Below are 22,352 nucleotides of genomic sequence, written 5' to 3'. Positions count from 1 at the left end.
AACACACTTTCACTGAAGCGACGACTCTCTGAGGGCTTAATGTGAAGCGACTGAGATCAGAGGAGACGGCCACAGAACGAGAGACGCTGCAGAGGTCTCTTTGTACTGATTCAGGTCTGCTGGAGCCGCATCCACCTGCAGACAGATGAGCGTCGCTTCAAGGATCCTTTCATCGAAACGTTAAAAGAATCAGTGTCGATCATTAACACTGAAAACTACTGTATGCTTTCATTAATATAAAGATAACAGACGAGGAGCAAACACATCGTGATTCGTCTCCTGCACAAACACTCTGAGGCTTTTCTCAGCGAGGCTGTTCGTGCTGGCTGTTAATCAATCAGCGGACCGCCGCTCTAATGACAGAGTCGTGGAGGTATTGATCGGTGCCACGTGAGGTGGGGGAGGTGGATCAATCCAAGCCTGGAGCGGCGGTGTGGGTTTCATGTGTGAATAAGACTCCCTCGCTGTCCTGATTAAGCCCAGAAGAAGACGCTGAATGCATCGTGTTCACAGAGGTGACTGTTATTAACCACCAGGAGTCTGAGGCTGAAGTGATGTTCACCACAGAGACGAAGACAAATGATGCAGCCTCTCCAAAGATAACAGTTCTATTCAAACAAGGACGTTCTTCAAGCCTCCCTTTATGTTTTATGTGTCCGCAGTGGAATAAAACACCAACAGGATATAAGCTGCATAAGCTAACACATGATTTGATCTTTAAAGTCTCACTGGAAGCACACAAATCATCCATTCTGTAGCCAAAATTCAACGCAGTCCATTTAAAATGAAGTGCACGAGTGACTCTCGTGAAAGAAAAAGATCCCAAATCCCAAAGTGAAGGACAGATGGACATTTAGCACCAAACTGACCAACGCTGACATGTTTTTAAGCTGTTTAAAGACTTAATCCTTCAGACTTTGATCATATCTAACCCAGTTTTTGATGTTATTTAAGGCTGGTGTTTTTATCCTCTCTCCCAGTACAATGACAGACTACTTGTACATAACTTCAACATAAACAGCACTGAAATAATTGGTCGCTCGCTTCCAGTTGGTGCTGCTGTTTCGGTCACTTATTATCTGATTTTGCACCTATTTTCCCGTGTTTTTGAGTGCAAGTGACATATTTTTTGAAGTTTTGTCTGTGCTGAGCTGAGGCTGGCAGTGTATTCCCTCCGGTCGCTTGCTCACCGTCAACGTTGGTCCATTAGAAGTTGTTTGTTTTTCCCGCTGACAGCTCAGATTGTTCTTCTACATGTCTGACAACATTATGAAAAGCATCCCTACAGAGACAGACTGCTGCTTTTTTCCCCACAACTGGATCTTAATCTCCACAACTGCATGTTTTACAACTCCAACACACATTTGCATTGACAGCCTTATAACTTAAATGTGTGCTAGCTGGTTATCAAACCCTCAAGGTGACGGCAGCAGTGCGGTTTAAAACACAACATCGATCACAGATAAGGACGAGGATATGAAGCTTGGTTCAGAGTCTGCAGCTCTTTCTGTGTCTGGCTGTTTTACTGCTTTATGCAAATTAATTTCTGTCTACACAGACAGAACAACAGCGTTCAGGCTGGTTAATGAACTGACAGGGGAGACCTGAAAATATAACAGGTTAATTAATCCGCTCTGGGTGCTGATCTTTTTAAGTAAACTGCAGAGCACATCTGTTTGGTTTTTAGCATGAAAAATAGACTAAAATATGCAGTTTCATGTCAGCGGAACAATATTCACTTAACAGCCCGTGAAAAGCCCACAAAGAGCCGACTGGGCAGGTGAGATTAAGTCAAAAATACGATATCCATAAAAATATTTGAGGGAGATCTTGGTCCAAATATTTCTGCAGCACACACACAATAAAATCCACTAACTGCTCTGCATCATAATTTAGACAGAATCATGAAAAACCCCTTCTACCAACAGCTGTGTGTGTTTCCTGTGTGCACATGTCAAGAAATGGCGTTTTATGACGGGAGTTACACAATAAAAGCCTACAGGCGAGAGGCAGCGAGCGCATGGAGGTAAACATGAGAATATGAACATACCGTGTGTCTGTGATGAAGCAGCGCTGCCATAATGAGCTCGTCATCCTTTCACAGCTTATTTATTAGACAGCTATGAAGGCATCAAGGTCAGCGGATAATTCAGTTTGTGTTGGATTTTTTCAGCTCTGTCGACATTTATTTCATGAGTCACTTAATCTACAAAATTAAACATAAAAACTGGTGTCTGTACGCTTTGTTTGTTCTGTTTGGTGAGTGATGACATCCAGCGTTAGCTGACTGTACGCTCTTTTCCAGGCCCGTACGTAGTCCCTGAAAATGTAACTTCAGCTAACATGACTTCAGCTGAGGTACCTGCAGCTAATGTGATTGTACCTCATGTAACATTAGCTAACATAATTTGAGCCTACGTAACTTAAGATAATGTAACTTTAGCTAACGTGACTTCAGCTAATGTAATTTCAGCTAATGTGACTTTAACTTATGTAACTTTTACTAACATGACTGCAGCTAATGTGACTTTAACATAACTTTAGCTTATGTGGTTTAGCTAATTTAAGTTTAGCTAACGTGACTTCAATTAATGTAACTTCAACTAATGTGACTTTAACTCATGTAACTTTAACTAACATGACTTCAGCTAATGTGACTTGGCTAACATAACTTTAGCTAACGTACCTGTAGTTAACGTAACTTCAGCTAACGTGACTTCAGCTGAGGTACCTGCAGCTAATGTGACTGTACCTCATGTAACTTAAGCTAACATAATTTGAGCTTATGTAACTTTAGCTCTGCGTAATATGGCAACATGTGGAGCTGTCAGCAAGATTTACATCATATCTGATTTCTTCTATTGGCTTTAAGTGTCGGACGTGACTTGCTAGCAGTTGCTAGCAAAACAGAACTGTAATTTTCCATATAATGATTAGAATAATGAAAGAGTACAAGTATGTGTTTCAGTCACGTAGCTGGTTAATATTATTATACAATATCAATTCTCATATCATTTTCATATTATTCTGTAGAACTCACTGGGGTGCACAGTTTTCACAGTTTATCGCCCCCTTGGTTGGAACCATGACCCGCTGTGATGGAATATGGTCTGCTGCTCTGAGCTGCCACAGTAAGTAAATCTCCAGAAACACACCAATGCTTCATCGCCACAATAAATGACCCGGACAAATAACATTTAATAGCAAGATGCAGACGTTTGTTCCAAAATCCTTGAATCTGAATGCAGGACTGAGCACATGTGCAGTATGTGGAGGCTGTGGAGGCTTAGTTGCTGTCAGATGTTGGTGGATTGCTCACTGTATGTACACGCCTCATGTCTTCAGAGATCAGATTGCACAGAAGTGGGTGGGCTGTCAGCTAGACTGCAGACTCGCTTTTCAAGAACCATCTACAACTGTGCTGCCAAACTGATGAAAGCCTGCGCTCAGATTCTCAGCAAGAACAAGAGGAAGGAGCTCCATTTTAGGAGGTTTCCATTGGTTTCTTTACCTCTGAATGCTCCTCAGCGTGTGCCACCTCCTCCTGCAGGAGGTTCTGCGCCGTCTGCAGGCTGTGCTTCTGGACACGAGCCTCTGCAATGACAAAGAAACATCAGTGATGCATGCGGAGAAAGGAAGATGAGGTATGACTTCACTGAAGTTGGAAGAGAAATCCAGTAACCAAGAAACCGCAGCAGAGAAAATTATTTTCCAAATCACAAAGAGCCTTCAGGGTATGTGCTGACGAGGAGATGGTGGTGATGGGGTGGACAGTTGTTGGCTAGAAAAAAGGGAAAACAGGGGCTGTAAATATTCAACTTTAAGCTATTTTGGGAAGCTGGTCTTAGTTTGGTTTGGCCACAAACTGAAACCCATTTCGGAGTCTTATTTATGCCATCCACTCATATTACTTTCTCATATACAGCGTTTAGATTTTATCATCTCTCCTCTGTGCAGCCAGAAAATCTATAAAACTTCAACAAACAAATAACTACGGACTAAATGTTTTATTAATTTTTTCAATGCTTTCTTTGGCATCACACCTCAGTGTAATGTTGATATGCATTCACACACACACACACACACACACACACACACATACACACACACACACACACACACCACATGCTTGAATTATTTACGTCCATGTCAATACAATAAAAAATGCAAGCAGCGTTGAGAAAAAGATGGAGGCAGCAGCTCACAGAACCGCATCAAATGAAATCTGCCTCAGAGCATTCAAACCTGCTCATATCAACTTTATATGAGGACAGAGCAGGAAGTGACTCGATGACGAGACCAGAAACTGTCCTTCATCGTGACGCATCAGGTCAACAAACTGTCCGGAGATGCTGATGAGCTCTGAGTGCTCCAAATTCTCCTTGAAAGGGTCATTTCTCTTAATTATAACTTGGGTCTTATCAGGTTAGTCTCTATCACTAGTTTCTAATAATAACACGGTATTCACAGAGGTTATTTCTGAGATCTGGGAACATCACTTCATCTAAATCCAACAGGACAAGAGGCACATTCAGGTCAGGTGATCAGACAGGCCGTAAACAGGACGACAAACCACATCATTAGAAACTTCTGTAGTAACCTTTAATTCAAGTTTCCATCTTTGCACAAAGTGTAAAATGCATCAAAATAATCAGGTTTTGGCCTTGAGATATCTGTCCTCTGGGCTTTTTTACAACCTGACTGCTCCTGTTTTTTGCCCTTTTATACTTTTTGCATGTACAATGATGACTTCTGAGCAGCGTCACCATGTTCTGATCCCATTAGTTCTCATGGCCAGAACAATGTTGTTATTAAGCCAAATCTACTAAAACATGACCTCAGGTATCAACAATTTTTCAAGGAAATCCTCAAGGCCTTGAAACATATTAGCAGATATTACTTATTTAATGATATTTCCAAAGGCCGTGACTTCATTTAAATTAGAACAGCCTTTTGTTGATAATAAAGGGTCTATGAACGGGGGGCTGTGGTGGCCCAGGGGTTAGAAAGCCGACCTTGAACTACAACATTTGTTCATGTTGTTTTCTATTTCTCTCTCTCAACTCATTTCCTGTCATCTACCGCTAATGAAGCAGAGGTTTTCGAATTGTGGGGGGAGACCTGAGGCACATATGATGCATGAGGTCAAAGATGTCGGTGCTATAAAAACAGGAAGTCAGTTATTGTAGTTTTGCCCACTGATTATTCACATGGTGGAGCTGCAGGTGTGACAAACCGCTCACTGAGCCTCACCGAGCACTTAAAAAGTGTTGCTTGATTGTCGCAATTTGCATCAAAAATCACACCTTTTGTCAGTAATAACTCAGTAATCCAGAGGATATCAGTCTCTCTGATGTCAATCCCGCTTAAACGCTTATAAACCAACTCACAAACCATAACTGCAGAACATCCCTGTGAATCATCACGTTTTTAAGTTTTCTTTGACATCCAAATGATCCACTGATAGCTGCCTGTTTATCCATCAGCGCTTTGCAGACAGGAACCGCTAAAAGCTAATTCGGCTTCCTTTAAAGAGTATTAATTTGTCCAAATGTAAACAAATATACTACGTACAGCCTGAGATTTGTCTAAGTGACGTCCAGCAGGAACAGGCAGCAGAGCCTGGATGATAAATATGTATGAGTGCAGCACTCTCACACACTGTACACACAGCATGTGTTCACCTCCTGGGGATCGTGGTCAGCCATCATTATGAGCAGGTTTGACGCAGCCCACTGCAAAGTGCGTCTTGTCCCTCCAAGAGATGCTGTGACAGCCATGTTAACCCCCACAGGTCAGACTGGGTTCAGTGGAGACTGAGGGGCAAAGAAAGGTCACAGTAATGACTCTAATAACTCTAAGCCCCCCGAGGGAAATCTCTGTTCCCCATCTCGACAGACAGAGAGAAAAGAGACAATGTGTGCAGGCAGTTTCACTTCCACTCAAGATGTTCTCTTCAAATGTTCCCTGCTCGTCGCTGAGGCAGCGTAATGCAGTCTGGCAGTCGAAGCGATCGCCCAGATCTTTACAGGTGATAACTTTCCTTTAAAGAGAGGAGGATTTCTGAGCAGAAAGCATTACGGCTCCTTTCTGGTTCCACAGTACATCCTGCTTTCTACACCGCAGTCACCTCGGCATTAATAATCTATCACACGTTACATTTTGGCGTGCTGGCCGTCACGTGTGAACATCGACTCTGTCGTAGTAAAAAGCAAGCGTGCATTAAGGACTGGCCTTGTTCATGACCCCGCACTGTAGATGTTGGGTGATGGGGGTGTAATGAGAGGTGACAACCAGACAAACAAACACTCCTGCAGCAGCTGTATGTGACCTACATTTGAGGAGGTGGAGGGCGACGGGGGGAGCGGACCTGAAGGCCGGCGCGGCGTAGAGAGCAGCGTCGGCGATGGAGTAACGCAGTTTGTCTGGGAGCAGATATGAGATGATGAGGAGTCGAGGTCGTCGTGCTGCTGCTGCCACAGTGAGGAAACGCCCCTTCAGATAATCAACATGTTTCCATGTTTACGGTCTGCAGACGTTCACGTCGTTTCACAGAACACTGTGATTTGACGATCCAGCGCAACAGCCATTAAACACAGAGTTTGCTTGTAGCTGAACATTTCAGAGCTTTCACTCGTAATTACACTTGGATGTTTTCATGAGTGGTGTCAAAGATGAACCAGAGTCTATAAACTGTTCGGGTAATGATTTCACCGTTCGTCTTCGTTTTCGCTTCAGAGTAAGTTTCTCTAACCTGCTGGTTTCTTTCCAAACTGATCGTCTGACTGCTCATGTTTCCCCATTGAACTTATTTTTGGTGATTAAGTACAATGTTGCTATTACAGACGATTATTCAGTATTTTGATTATTAATCGATTGTTTTTACATATTCCAGACCGCTCGCCTCCATAATGTGATCATTTGCTGCTTTTCTGTTTTGCATCATTGTAAGTTGAACACCTTTGCTCGTTTTGTCCAACCGGCATTCAAAAAACCCAATCTGATGACGTCTCCTCAGGCTCTGTGCTACTGTTCCGCCATTTTTCACTTGTTATTAACGTCTTAATACAAACAACGCTTTTTTAAACCTTCTGGATGGATCAAACAAACAAACTGACAGGTTTTTCCACTGTGGACGATGAAATCTGCAGCATATCTCACTCACAAACAGAGGTGCTGTCAAGGATCCGAGTGCTCGTCAGGGGGAAATTCTGACTTGATGGAGGCCTAAACTGTTCTGAATAATCTCCTGGAACAGACGGACGGACAGATGGACAGAGTGGACAGCGTGGACACCTCCCTTTGGTCCTGCTGTTGAAGGGTCAGTTCACAAAGTTCAAGCTATAGAAACACATCCTCACCCAGTTACCCCACGTGGCATCTCTGCAGGCAGATTCTTTTGGTTTTATTTGTGCAGGTTTTGAGAAATTTGCCTGAGTTTTCTGTTTGCGTTGGACGTCCTTTCTACTGAGGAAACAGTCCCCGTGAAACCTGCTGACTGCGCGTTCTGAGGATTACTGCCGATTATAACGGCGACACTGTTTCTGAACAGAGATGCTGCTGCTGAATTTTTAAATCTACACTTTAAGTGCTGCGAGTGCCAAATGAAACCCCATCCATCCAACTGTACTGAGGCTGAAGCCGCAGTCTCACAGCCAAATATGTCCTGGACAAGTCACATCAGGAGTGAAATCACAGGAGAGTGATACCTCAGACTGTAGCTGCACACTCCTTTGTGATAAAATGATTGGTTGATTAATTAGAAACTATTCTGAAATTTGATTAAAAGTCATTTATTCAAGCAAAAATGGAAAATACTGACTGGTCTGAGCTTCTCAAATGTGAATATTGTCTATGATGGTGTCGGTTCAAGACATTTGAAGACACAGTTTGGACCTTTTCACTATATTTCGACAATTTATGTCTAAAGGATTTAAAAATGAATCTAGAAAACCATCATGAGATTAATCATTGATGAAAATATGCACTGGCTGCAGCCTTGGGTTAATTATTGAGGTCATTTATCGAGTAAAAGCACCAAATGTTGTCTGATTATATCTGTTCCTCTGTTTTATATCACTGCACAGTACATTTATTTAGATTTTGGATGGTTGGTCCAATAAAACATATTATTGAAGGACATCATCTTTGAGCATTTGGGCATTTTTCACCATTTTCAAGCATTTTTACTTATTAATGGACAGTGAAAAGAATGATTAATTGAGGCTCAAATTGATCCAGTGATGTTGGAATTTAAATTTTCCTTTGAGGAAAATCTTCATGTGTGTCTATGGTCTGTTGTAATGTATAATGTAATATAATGTAATGATGTGTGTATGGTGTGAACAAGAAGGGTCAGATATTTCCTCTAATGTAAAATATTTGAGTAAACTGGAGATAAAATGAATTTCTGGTTCATTTTCGTTCTCTGACTCATATTTCTGTCTTATTCAAACCTGTTTCAGACGTGATTTTGTCGGGCTGCGGCAGCTCTGGAGTCATTTAAAGGTGAAGAGCTTGTTCCCACAGCGAAATAATCGTTTGGACCGTCAGGCACCGATGCCCCCGAAGCTCTGACTGTCAGGATGTCCAGCCCGGTCAGGTTGAGACTCAGCACTAAAATCCTCTGCAGCGCTCTGAGACGGAGCAGACTTCAAACCTGCATTGTGTTGTTCGAGGGAAACACTGATCGGTGTGACAGCTGCTGTCAGCGTGTGGGCCGAGCAGCAAACAGCTGATGTCAACACGTTAATGGTCCATGCTGAGGCGACCGGAGACACTGGAAAAGAGTGCAGGAGTCCGTCACCTGTCTCAGTCTGCAGGCAGGGGCTACAGACGCTCTGCTGCTTCCTATAATCACTTACCATGATGCAGAGTCCCCACACTGCTTCTAATACAGCCTACCGGGGGGGGGGGGGGGGGGGGCTGGTTTCATGGTCAGATGCTGAGGTTGACATACAGCCTCAGTGAACCTGCTGGAAATATTTTTAACCTTCTGTAGACATTAACAGGTGTAGCGGGTGTGAAAGGAGGTTTGTAAACTCTCTTATTTCATCCTTCACACGACGTCCTCTCTGTTTACAACAGAGCAGCACTAAGAATGCCTTTGAGGGGGGGCTGTGAAAGTGTGAGCTGCCGTCCACGTTCGTACAATTCGCAGCATCGCGACAGCAAAGGCGCAGGGCTCTATTTCAACCGCACAACGTCAAGCGTGCCGCGGCCGCTTTTGGGAGCACGGACGGCGGGGGCATCTATTTTGGTCCATGTAGTGTAAAAGGTCTGCTTCAAGGTTAACAAACAGACTTTCAGCCAGTCACATCGCTGGTCTCATCACTCTGAACCAACCAGGTGCGACAACAACAGGTCGATTAACAAGGAATCGGCAATGCAGAAATGCAAAAAAATCAAAATATAAAAGGACATTTTACTTAAAGAAAAGTTGGAGAGGAGGCAGTGACGCACAGGATTGATGAGTTCACGGTAACCTGGTGTCTCTTGTATGAACGAGCAGAGCTTTAATAGAGCAGTGTGATGTTTGCAGAGGTGTGTGTGCTTAGCCTGCTGTCCTTCGCATGTGATTTAATGAAGATAAACACGGTGACGCTCGTGCATAATGTCACTGCAAATCAGAGGCGGCGGATTTATCAACATGCCTGTGCTGCTGCCTTCAGAGGGCTGCAGGATTTCATCCAGCTGTGGACGAAACACTCGATCAATCACATGAATCTCAAGTTACGTTCTGATGTAGAGTTAAACGCACTGGTTGGTGAGTGTTTAACTCAAATGGTTTTTTGCGTTTTAGGTATTTTTCCATTATTGCAATGCCTTTAGTCCGATGACATTTTTCTTACAGCGTGCAAATCGATCAGGAGAGCGTGAAGCTTTATCAGGGGGATCATTTTGACATGAGAGGCTTTGAAAGCTTGTATGAAAATACATGAAAGTCTGGTAAAACGCACATCAGGAGGTGGATTCATTTCTGTATTTGAACAGAAATGTCAGTAAAATATCAGCGCGGCTCTTCTTTGCGGCCTCCATCGTTGCCTTGAAGCACAGCAGATTTGCGCGTTTCATGCCTGACCTGCCGAAGCATCGTCTCCGGTCAAAGGCTGCTGGATATCAGCGCGACTGACTGATGGAGCGCCAGCTGGAAGCAAGACAAACACGGAGACGCCATCGCTTGATCATAATGAATGCAATTCTTTCCCCTCCAAAGGCTGCTAACACTACTGTACTGAACGGTTTTGAGAAATCAAGTGAAGAAATGCAGTTTAACATGCCGGGCAAGCGATCTGCTGCTGATTATACACAAATAGGTCATGGTATTACAGATGGGGCCTTGCAGGGCACGGATGCATCCGAGGCTTGAAAATTAGCCAGCGAGTCAGCAGTGAATTACACCCCTGCAGCACTCCAGCCTCATGTTTGTCCTCTTAACACAACGTCAAAGCAACCTGAGAGGCTTCCAGTCGTATCCAACGCGGGTGTGATAACAGCCTCACGGCTTCTCGTGCGGCGCCACAAACAGAGTAACACTTCTTAAGTTCATTCAGGATTCCCGGACAAATGCCGCCACGCTGTGCTGATGGGAAACAGCATTTGCAATCAAAATGATGCACGAAATGCTTTTATTTCCACCATCTGTTCCTTTTGCATGCTCGCCGCCGCCGCGTTTCCTGTTGATTGCACGGCGCAATCTGCACCGTGACATCTTTTTTCCTTCTGTTGTTGGAGTTTCTCTGGGTTGATGATCTTTCCTCAGTCTGTTCAGTCATGGTCAACGCAGCTCGTGGGATTAATGTTGGCTTTCAAACGGCCGTCCAACGCCAGAACCCGTGTTTCTACAAGTGGACGAGCTCCTCTGACAGCTTTATATTAAATTTATTTCAAGGCTTTTAGACGGTTTTGTTCCCACTTGGAACACCCAAATCCCTGAGTGTTCATCCACGTCATCGCTAACCTTGTTGTTGATGGGGAGGCTGGGTGGGAGTTTCACGTGATACCCCCAATTAAATCCCCACTGCAGGGGCCCAGACAGTCACATATGTGCTTTACAAGAGTCCAATGTTTAAATTGCGAGAGCCAGGATTTTAATTACATCTTAATGTGATTAATAGAGTCTTAACAGGCTGTAACAAGCGACAGTTAAGGCGACACAGTCACATTCGGTAACCTGTGAACCTGCAGACAGTGAACTCAACCCGCGTTTATTCTGTCCAGCTGCACATCGCAGCATGGCGTGTTTGTCAAAGACGAAACAGAGACTGCGGCATCATTTACAAAAATCAACTTTTTTGAAGGTTACACCAGCAGGTGATCATTGAATATTAACCTGCTGTGACTGATTAATAGATGTAATGCCCCTTTTGAATGAGCAGCATATAAAAAAGTGTACTACTGATGTATATCTTTAAAAATCTGAGCTAAACTTCCCAGTTTTCCCACTTAAATGGTTAACTTTGCTCTGAAAAACCCACGGAGGACCACACACCTCACAATATTGGTCAGAAAAATCACAATTATCACAATTTTCCTCAGATCCTTCAGCCACAGCAGCAACAACACCAGAGAGAAGCTTCGCCAGCTTCCCACCGGCAAAAAGGGCCAATTATGCAGGAATGCACAAACCTCCACCAGGACTCCAACCGCTGGGTTTGGTCGGCAGGAACTTCACCCCTGGGCTTTGTCTGACACCTTTACCCAACTGCCATCAGCTGTGGGGAACACCCTCAGCATCTTTTCTCAAAAAGTGACACCAAACCACCTCACAAACGTCCAAATCTCCAACACAAAGCTGGAATCACACACTCTCTGACATCCCCAAAACCTTCAAATGACTTGTTGACTTTCAGTGCTTTTAAAGTGCTTTTATTCACATCTGAATTTGGAAAGTCCCAAACAGAAACACCATGTTCACTTTGTTCTCCACCTACAAACAGTCAGCTGGGTTCCCAGAGGAAGTGAGCATAAAGGCGTCTTCTCACAGTTCACGCTGTCTCAGATCTGGCATGGTGGCAACAAACAAGCCCATAATCCCATTTTGATGACCACACCCGACATCACAAATACAAGTATGAAAAAAAAAGACAGATCAAGCACAGTCCTGCAGTGGGACGTTCAGAGGCTGACCTCTGCTTGTCCTGAACTAGTGGGTGTTTGGAGGATTTACTGTGGTCAGTGGCTAAAAGTTCAATTTCAGATTATATTTCATGTTTCTCCTCTGTCACCTCTTCATTTTCATGCTCTTTGAGTGTAAAACGCTTTTGGCACATGGATTACAGGGGATCATTAAGGAACTGTAACAGACAAAAGGTGCAGTCAAGCCGTTGACTGCAGCAGTCAAACAGCTGAAAGCATTCAATGCATCAAATTATCCGCCACAGTCGACCTGCAACGGTCTGGCTAAACGGGTGCCAGGAGCCAAACATGAGGCTCTCCAGCCGTGTGTTAGCATGCCACCCTGCAGTAAACAGTGATAACAGACTCACAATCAAAATTCAGAGTATTTTTAGACTAAGGCTCCTTGACTTCAGGCAGGAGACAGTCTGAAATGACAGCTCTTGCTAGCAGATTTCGTTAGCTGTAGCTAACAGGCCGATGAAGGCAACATTAGCTTCATGAGCTGGTTGAAAACGTAGAAGCCTGCTGAGTTTTATTTGTTTCTAGCTGACTGACAGTTGTTTTATTCGCTGTTGCGATGTTAGCATACATACTTGGACAAGCAGAACAGAGGTTAGCTTAGCTTTTGGGATGGAGACCAGCCAATGCTTTTGGCTAAAGTAACACTATCCTGGATAACGAGTCGGCTGGGGTTGCTGTTTAACCTTCCCTGAATCCAACAGAGCAAGCTGCTAATGTTAGCCTACGTGCTAATATAGTAGCATCTGGAACTGTGGCTCTCACTGGTGTGGAAATGCTTCACAGTGGCGGTTAGTGGCTAGTTAGCCAGACATGCTAATGTTAGCAGCTCTTCGTATACAGAACATGCAGGAAATCCAAAGATGTCCAAGCCTGCTGGGCCGTTCACCTCGGCCCTCAGCTCGCCTACCTCTGCTCCAGTAATGACTTCACTAATGTGTCCCAGGATGCTTTTCAACACCCACTGAGGACTCAGAAGTGGCCACAGGAGCATAAACAGAGCAAACGCTGACATGTGCTCACGACTGTGGACCTTCAGCATCTGGAAAACTCAAAACAGCACAGTTACTGAGTGTTGCAGCTCGTTCTGCTCGACTTGAAATGCTGCTTTCAGACTGTTTCATGGGTTTCAAATTGTATAATAACATAAAATCTACAGCGAAGCTCTTTGATTCATAGCTGCTGACACTTAATCCAACAGTGTGCTGATGTTTTAAATAGCGCTGTAGCTGAGCCAAAAATATCTCACAGCGATCTGATGCTGTCAACATTTGACCCGTTATCCATGTAAATAAAGAAACAGGCCTCAAGACTGAATAAATACATATTTCTTGTTATCAGTGAGCGTCTCAGAGTGAATCTTCCTCTAAACAACCCTGTTTATCTGCTCTATATACGACTAATTTGCAATTTGCAAACCTGAATTGTGCTTTTTCTATCAACATGAGGACAAGTTTAAATTGACAGCAGGCTGGAAAGCACAGGGATTTAAATTTCATACCAAGACGGAAGAAAAAGACGTAGAACAAAGATGAGCGTAAACGATGGCGTTAATTTTAGCACAGGAATCAACAAAAAACTCTTTTTGTGTAAATTGTTTAATCTGTCTGTGCAGCTTTGACTCTCCTGGCTCATTTTATGAGCCTGATGGAGAAAGTGAAGACGAGAATGATGAAGGAAAAATGAGTTTTCCAGTGTGACCAGTGAATCTGAAGTCACTGGGTCACATGACATGGAAGCTATTGAAAATATGTCTGTAAAATAAAGCCGTTACACATCACAGGAGGCCGATTTAGTATATTTTTATCATAATTTTTAATGCACAAAAGCACTGAAAATAACTCTGGTTAAGTATCATTCACAGAGTAATTTATTGACGGTCCCTTAAGTGTCCCCCTGTGGTTAAGAGGTGAGCTAACCGAGTAAGACGATGCTGCTGGACTCAGACTGAACGTCTGTCAAATGTCCAACTCAAAACTAACTTCACCGCAGTGAATTTCTACTCTCTAAAATCCATCAAGCACCAAAAACAGGCTGCTGACTGAGGCTCAACATCCACCCTACAGTCCAATCGGCCAAATCAGACAGTACATAAAACGACCTGTTGGCTCTGATTAAACTGCCAAAATCATTGAACATTAAACTTTACTAACATTAATAAAAGTGCTTTTGCTGCCTAAACTAAAGTCAGATTTCTTGTATGTTTACACGTTTTTGGTGAAAAAAGCTGATTGTGATTCTAAACCAAAGCACATCACCGACTCACAGTTTCTCCAAAAAAATGTCACTGAACATGTATTTGACAAAACAAACGAGTGGTTTTCTAAAAAGCGTGGCCGCTGTAACAGACCAGGGTCACATCTGTGCGGCGGCGAGGGGATTATCTTCCATCTTAAAAGTGTGAAAGTCAGCGCTGACGTTCAGCAGCAGAAGAGAAACCGACGCCAATAATAGTTGTGAGAAACTTTCCAGAGTGGATGTGAAGAAACACTCAAGGTTTCAGCTGCACCTGGGGACCACCGCCACAGCACGCTGCCAGCTTTCTCTGGTCGCAGACCCCCGTCCACCCGCGGCAGGATGTACGAACAATGCAGCCGTCTGCCCGGTTTGTCTCTGCTGCCATTACCTGCCTCAAGAACACCCTCTTCATTCATCTTTTCTTCCTCTCCCTTGCTGCAGCAAATGAGAATCAGATGTTTTGCAGAGGAAGGACGGACCCCCGCCCATCCTGCTCTGCTGGGGAGGTGGGACAGCATCTGTGTAATGTGCACACATTGACAGGAAGTTTAACATTCCACCCAACTTCCATCACCGGCCGGCAGCTGAGGCCGCGGCACAAATCTGCCGGAGCCTTTTCTGGAGGGTGAAGGCAGCGCGCTCCATAAAAGCTCCGCTCAGAGTTATAAATAAGCAGTGGTAGACTTTACCTCTGGAAATTAATGCAACGGGATTTATTTTATCACCTGCTCTCGGCTCGTACGCCGCCAGGAATTTCTAAAGCTTGCCCACAAGGCTTAAAATTTAGGGCCGAGGCTTAAAAAGACATCCTCCGGCGCTGCCCCGTCAAAAGCATGACTTGCCTAAACAAAGACAAGGCCCCTTTCACCCCGCAAATTCCTTGACAACTGCTGCAAGCTTCCTGCTGGCATTTGATATGCTCCGTTTGGTTCCCATGACCAAACTCCAGTCATGCTGAGGCTTTTCGCCGAGCGGCTGAAGGCTCGTCTCGCTGACGCTCTGAAGCTTTGCTGCACTCTGATGTGAAACTTCCCTCGCGCTCCGCACCAGCGGCGGCGTCGCAGCGTGTCACAAGTGATCTCGGCTTGCGTTTTGCTTTCTATGTCTCAAAGCGAAGGCTGAGCGTCTCGCTGCAATCACAAGGTGAGACAATGAGGAGCCGCTGTGGGACATCATGTGTAATTAGCTTTAACCTTAAGTGGTCAGGACGCAACCTTTTCTTCTCTGATTTCTCCTTTTTGGTTTGTTTTCACTCGAGTCCACATGAAACCTTCTGAAAGCTCTGAGGCCGTTTCAGTAAATAAGGACGACAACAACAGTGGGCTGTTTAAGGTCACATAGAAAGCTGTCCTATCATTAGGAAAAGGGCTCGACTTTCACTTAGCGAGGCCGTCCAGTCCTGGAATCTGAACCTTGTCATCACTGCTCCTCCTGACTGATGGCTCAACGGTGATCATCCACTGGCAACCTTTATGAAACCAGACACAGCCCCCCGCCCCCGCCCCCACCCCCTTTGTCTCTTCAATGACGGGGTAAACTCACCAAGCTGACTCTGTTTTTCCCAGCATGTGGTTGCCAGGTTGGACAGTTCCCGGTATTTCTCCGCCAGTTGGAGTTTGCCGTTACACAGGCGGGGTCGTCGGGCGAGGCTCTCCTCCGCCAAACTCCGGTTGGAGGTCAGCAGCGTCTCTCGGTCCACTTGAAGCTCCTGAAACTGAACAAAGGTGGAGAGTCAACAAATGTCAGATTAGTCTGTCCTGAATGTGGTTCAGCTGTGCGCTGCATGCGTGATGCTGCAGGATGTTATAAAAACAAAAGACTTTTATTTTGAAGGGTGCACATTTGACTCTTTCTGCCCTTTCTGAGGTGCTGTTGATGCGTCCTACATGCTATAGTCAGGGTCTCTGCAGGATTTTAATGTCGACTTCATACACTTTCCACCAAAAGGTAACGTTCTGTGTTTCAACAGGAAATAAAAATCTTCTTGTGAACCGCACTACGTGCTTATATTAGCTTGACTTCCTCTTTTTGGTCTGAACTTTTCTGGTGCACATTTTCCTCACTTTGTTTACTTTCAGTATGTTTTTAATCTATCAGAGCTGCAATAATCAGTCAACTAATCGATGAGTCAATTAACACAAGGTTCATCTGCACCGACTTACTTGGCAAGTAATTTTTCAAGAGAAACTCCAACCAGACAATTAAACGTGAAGATTTGCTGCTTTTCTCTATTTTACATCATTGGAAGTGTAAAATCTCTGGGTTTGTGCTGCTGATCAGACAAACCAATGATACCATATATGTCATGTTAACGTATTGTGCTTATGTTCTGGAGCTAAAGCTGCTCTGCAGGTTGCTGCTGAGGCCATGTTGGCGAGCTCAGCGTGCAGAGACTCTGTTATGGGAGCACAGACAGCGTTTATACAGCACAGACTCTGGATGCTTTGTTTCTCTATAACTGCAGGAAATTTATGTTGGTGCCTTCCAATAAATCGCTGAGAGAAAGTCCCAGCGGTTCGTCTGCAAGACCAGACGGACTCAGACCCGCCGCAGCTGCATCGTTCACACACCCTGAATGACCCCGGAGCTGCGAGGGAACCGTGGCTGGATGGACACTTCTCTACGGGAGCTGTCTGATGCAATCAGCTCTGCAGGCGAGCTGCAAATGGAAGCAGCAGAGGACGCCGTGAAGCACGGCGCTCAGGTAAACTCAACAACACCTGCTGACGGAGGGAAGAGGGTCGATCAGTCACCGTCTCCGCCCGCATCCCAGCTGGAATACTGATGTCCACAGGCCCGACGTCAAAGCAGCGTCCATGCTTCAGAGCAGACAACAGACGGAAACAGAGACCGACACGTCTGGAACATCTCAAGGTGAACAGGAAGTGAATCTTTTAACGACCTTTACTGTTAAACATCAGCGTGCAGACACTTCACTTCAGCCTGCGGTGCAGTCGGAGTATTTCCTCACGTTAGCTCCTGATTGTGATTGATGGAGTTAGTTTGTTTCTCCAAACCTGCAAAAACTCAAGCGGCCTTTTTCCCGAAACTGCAGCTGCCGCTCTGATTGATTACTGCTGCGTGAACGTGGCGTGTGATCGCTCAGCCAATCGCCTGCTCGGCTGCGTTGATCGATCTCACTCACTGAATGCTGCAGTGGTGGAATGAAGTTAAGAGCATTTACTCACGTACTGTACAACTGTGATACTCTTGTATTTCGCTTGTGTATTTCCATGTATTTTGTGCTACTTTTACGAATGTACTTTTACAGCAACAGTTACAGGTTAGTTCTCAGATTAATTAAAAACAATGCACTGTTGAAGATTAAATCTCATCGCCCCTTTAAAACAGGGTCCTGTCGGGCCCCCCGTCACATTTAGGATGTCAACGAGTTGTTAGCAGCTCAAAGACAAATTCTCCCTCCACACGTCTCTTTAAATCCTGTTTGAGGCCCAAAAAGGTCAAATTTATGGTAAAATGTCTTAATTCACAGCTTCAACGTGCTGTTGAATGTCGTGCTCTTGGGAGGGACGGTGGTGGGAGTGTGTGGATATGGGGGAAGGGGTGAGTAATCACTGTCACCAGGCCATACAAGCCAAAACTATGAATTATTCAGCTGAATGCCACTCCCTTTGAGCGCAGCCAAACAATACTGTGACGGTATAGCTGTGAAGGAACGGACTCAACGCCTCCTCACGAGCTTCACGCTGCAAAAAACCCGAATCCTGGCCGAGCACTCCGTCACTGAGCATTCCTGTGACTCGGCCCGGCCGGAAACTCTTCTTGCTCAATTGCTTTCTTTCAACAGCCAGTCGCTGGGAGCCTGAAGGCCACATCATTGAGTCCAGCGCTGTACGGTGCATCTGTCTCGCATTTTACGGGTCATCAAAAGGATGTGCCAGTCCCAAGTTTGGAGGAATTTGCAGAATGTGCCTCGTAGTCAAAAGAAGGCTTGTCTGGGAGCTGGAGGAGATGCTGCAGATGTGCTGCTCAGTCTAAAAATGTGTCCTGCGAGAATAAAGATAAGTTTCAGACCAATCGCGCGTCCCCTTTTCCTTAAACAGGAATCAATACAGACACTCCATTTCCTGCTTCGTCCACCCGCCTGTCAAACAACTGCCGCCGTCTTCGGGGAGGGAGTGTTTTTGTGTTTGATGCACAGGCTGTAAAGCTGAGCTGACAGTGTTTACCGTCCCTGACAAATGACACTCGGGGAGCACTTAAGCGCTGGGAGTTGAGCTCCGGAGGAGGCGAGGAGCGGCGGCACTGTTGTTTTCTGCGGTTCAACATGTCTGACCGCGGGAAAGGCAGAAAATAGGTATTTCTCTTTTATCTTAAATGAGGCTGAAGCTTAATTAGGCTTCTGCAGGCCAAAGTTTGACATTCGGGCTGCGATGAAACTGACGGGTGAAGACGTCTTTTCCATGAAAGAGGATTCTTCACGTGACGCCAGAAGGAGTGAAGGACTGGGAGCCGCCGCCGGACGCCGCCTTCGCACCATTTGGGATGAGTTTAACGCAGCTGGGATCAAATGTGAAAGGTGTCGCTGCTTACTGTGTTTCAGCCACAGTAATCAATAAATCATCCTCCATAAAGCTTCGATAAACCCACCTGCTCAGCATTAAACAGCTGACACGCGACGTTAGCGACGGGCTGCTGAACACAGCGGAGCATTTAGCAGCTAAAGAGCCGGTGGAGACCAAAGCAGAGCCAAAAGGAGACTAATGTTCAACATCTGTTCATTTTGTAAAGCTATGAAGCTATGAATGAAGGAGTTTCCTTCAACATGGCAGCCAAAAAAACGGCGTTACTAACGAGGTTATTTAAGGAAAATATCTTAATGCATTACGATTTAAAGTGCTATTATTTTCTCCAGGTTTCTATTTGTGGTTTACATATTTTTAATAAGTTTGTTCCGTGTTTGCTCCATGTGCTGGTACTTTTCGACACTCAGTGCCGCAGACATGTTTCTTCACTTCTGTTTCGTTGTTGACCTCCTGAGCCTGAACGAGGCGCTACTCGCTCGCTTCCTCTCTCGGGATTAATAAAGACTTTCATCAGTCGATCTGCATCATCATTAACGGCCACTACAAAACGTGTCCAGGAAGACGACAAAACCTGATGTGACCTGATGTTTCTGACGGCTGGACTGGAGACACGGCGCTGCAGCTGCTCGTGTGGTCTCTTCTTCATGAGAATATGAAGAACGCTCCACCGTTCAGGCCCAAGCGTTCATGGTTATGAATGATTTAACTGCGGTTTACATAACGCTCATCATTAACATGAGATTAATGAAGCGTTCTGCTCCCAGTGCTCATGTGGAGATGAGAGGCGCGTTGTGAAACCAGCCAAGCGTGATAATATGTACAAGGACATGTTTTGATATATTCTATGTACAGTAGAGTAGATGACATCACTTATTGAATAAACGTCTTCTGCAAACACAGTAGTGTTTGTTAATGACAGATAAATGGGAGCCGGGGTGACTCGGTCCTAAAACACCTCCAAGCACTCTGGATTGTGGACGTTAGTCTCTCGCTTTGGTCTCGGGGGAGAATTGTATGACCTCTTGGTGAGATTCAACCTCTTTGGCTCCATCATCCCGATTCATTCACAGAGGCAGGTTTCAAATGTCACGTCCTTCGCCAAGGAAAAAAATAACGTCTGCCTTTGTTTCTGAGCAAAATAACACGACAGTCAGCTCTCAGCGCCTTAATTAATCAAAGAAGAAGAGTTTAGTAGAAGACAGCAATGCAAATGTCCGGTCCAGGACCCCCAACCCAATCGAAGCGGATGAATTTCTCCATTAATTAACTCCCTGGATGTTCTTACAATCACAATGAGCACAGGCATGAGGATGACTATCCCGCCCTGGTTATGTTTCACTGCACACACTGTTGTTATCACTCCACCCATGGCTGTGAAAGCAATGATATTCTATAGCTCACTGGATCCTGGCTGGGAGAGTCTTTTCTGTCTGCGGACCCCCAAGGCAAACCTAATCAAAATGGGGCCCATGAAAATGTCTGGGAGCCACTGGTGCACCTTGTGTGTGTGTGTGTGTGTGTGTGTGTGTGTGTGTGTGTGTGTGACAGAGAGAGTGATGGAGTACGTCAAGAAGGTCATGTAGCCCCGAAACGTGCCTCTCTGACATGCAGAGGAAGGCACGTGGAATTCGCTTAAAAAATCTTCCAATTTGAATTTGCCATGTTTATACATGAAAACACACACATGAAAGACTGCGACTGACGGTGTTTCCTGATTGTTAGAGACCGCTGCTCAATTCGGCATAAATCCAATACGTCAAGACGAAACTTACTGCAGCAGAAGTACACTTTTATTCAAAATGAACTCCGCTCACCGACGCATCTTTTGGGGGACGACGAGCGAGGACGACCAGTTGTAAAAGTTGAAATTTCATTCAAAGAAGTCCTCCTATATATACTGAAACAATGCCGAATTGAATAGTTTGCCGTAAGATCTCTAATGTGTCCTCAGACATCTTCTAGTTCGTGTCTAGGTCTCTGTCAGATGAAGAAATACTATATTGCGAGATTTTTAAAGGGAGTTCGGCGCAGAGACATAACGGCGCGTATGGGGTCTTCAACACCTCGATATGATGCTTCCAGCACATTAAGAACGTTAGAAGCATAAAATAATCACTTGTACACACCACATAAATAAATATCTTTGTAATTTATCTTGGCTTCAGTGACTAATAATTCACCGCAAATATTAGGAGACCGAGGTTTGTGGAAACGCATTGGGAATCAGACCACTCGCCACGCAGACAATCGATGAGCCATGTAAAGCGGATTTACGTTACACACTGAACATCAAACGTGATGAACAAAAACCCCGAAATGCTCATTTGTGGCGGCGGACAAATGTGCAGCCGGGAAACAACAGAAGCGCATCGTTAAAGAGAGAAGAGCAGCTTTAACAAAGCGTTAATAAGGCGCAAATTCCTGCTGGCACTTTGGATACCTACCTTCTCATTGAGCCGAATGATTTGGTCCATTTTGTCGTCGTTTTGTAAAAGCTCCCTCAGCTCGCCTGTGCTTAAAGCCCTGTAGCCGTCAGGACAAGTGTTGGACTCCTTCAAGTTGGACATTTTATCCCTTCAAATTGCGGCTGAAGACGGTTTGGAAGCATAGAGTCCACGCAGCGGTTACATCTCGCTCACATCGGAATGCGATGCGATCAGCCCGCATGCAGCGTCAAAGCAGACGACAACCATCGACCGCTACACTTCCTGTCAGCGCCTTCAAAATAAAACACATTTCCCCTCTCAGCGCTTCGAAGAGTATGAGGCGGGGGTGGAAAGTAACTAAGTACGGTGTTTAAGTACTGTACTCCCATACAGTTTTAGGAGTACTTTTACTTGTATCCATTTTCTGATAGCTTATACTTCTACTTTACTATAATTCAGAGGAAAACACTGTACTTTTGACCCCACTACATTCATTTGATACCTTTAGTTACCAGTTACTTTGCAGATTCAGATTTATCAAAACACAGTCAATAACCTAAAATGTCACGTATATTCCAGGTTAAGTTAAGTTTCACTTTTAGAGTTCCACTTTAACCGTCTGCAGCATCAAAGTGATGTACACATAATTCATCAGTAATTATAATACAATAAACTAATGTATATTATTCTGAAATGGGATGTTGTGCATAATGAGTACATCCACTTTTGGTACTTTGGGCGTATTTTGATGCTAATACTTTTGTATTTTTAAGTCTTGTTAAAACTTATCTGACATGTAGTGGTGTAGAAGTGTAAAGAATCAGAAAATGCAAAAGCTCAAGTAAAGTCCAAATACCTTGAATTTGTACTGAAGTCTGAGTAAATATACTTAGTTTTTTGGGGTCGCCTGCACACCTGAGGTCTTGATCATGAGTGTGTGAATAAATGTGACAAACAAAGGTTGTTTGTTTACACTTTTTAAGTATTCATATCTGTTCTTTGC

General features: G+C 44.6%; 1 protein-coding gene across 1 annotated transcript in view; it reads right to left on the bottom strand.

Annotated features, from left to right (window-relative positions):
• vps37d (VPS37D subunit of ESCRT-I) overlaps positions 1-21,614 on the bottom strand; it is a 29,700-nt gene extending 8,086 nt beyond the window's left edge. Inside the window, exons 1-3 of the mRNA XM_076751108.1 lie at positions 21,368-21,614; positions 15,919-16,090; positions 3,512-3,594 (exon numbers count right to left, since the gene is read on the bottom strand). Of these exons, the coding sequence (XP_076607223.1) occupies positions 3,512-3,594; positions 15,919-16,090; positions 21,368-21,490 (378 nt within the window). The 5' untranslated portion in view covers positions 21,491-21,614. The remainder of the gene's footprint in view (positions 1-3,511; positions 3,595-15,918; positions 16,091-21,367) is intronic.
• Between the last annotated feature and the right edge of the window lie 738 nt (positions 21,615-22,352).

Source organism: Chaetodon auriga, chromosome 15 (assembly GCF_051107435.1).
Source record: "Chaetodon auriga isolate fChaAug3 chromosome 15, fChaAug3.hap1, whole genome shotgun sequence".
Classification (NCBI taxonomy): Eukaryota; Metazoa; Chordata; class Actinopteri; order Chaetodontiformes; family Chaetodontidae; genus Chaetodon; species Chaetodon auriga.
This window is presented reverse-complemented; position numbering and strand designations above follow the sequence as displayed.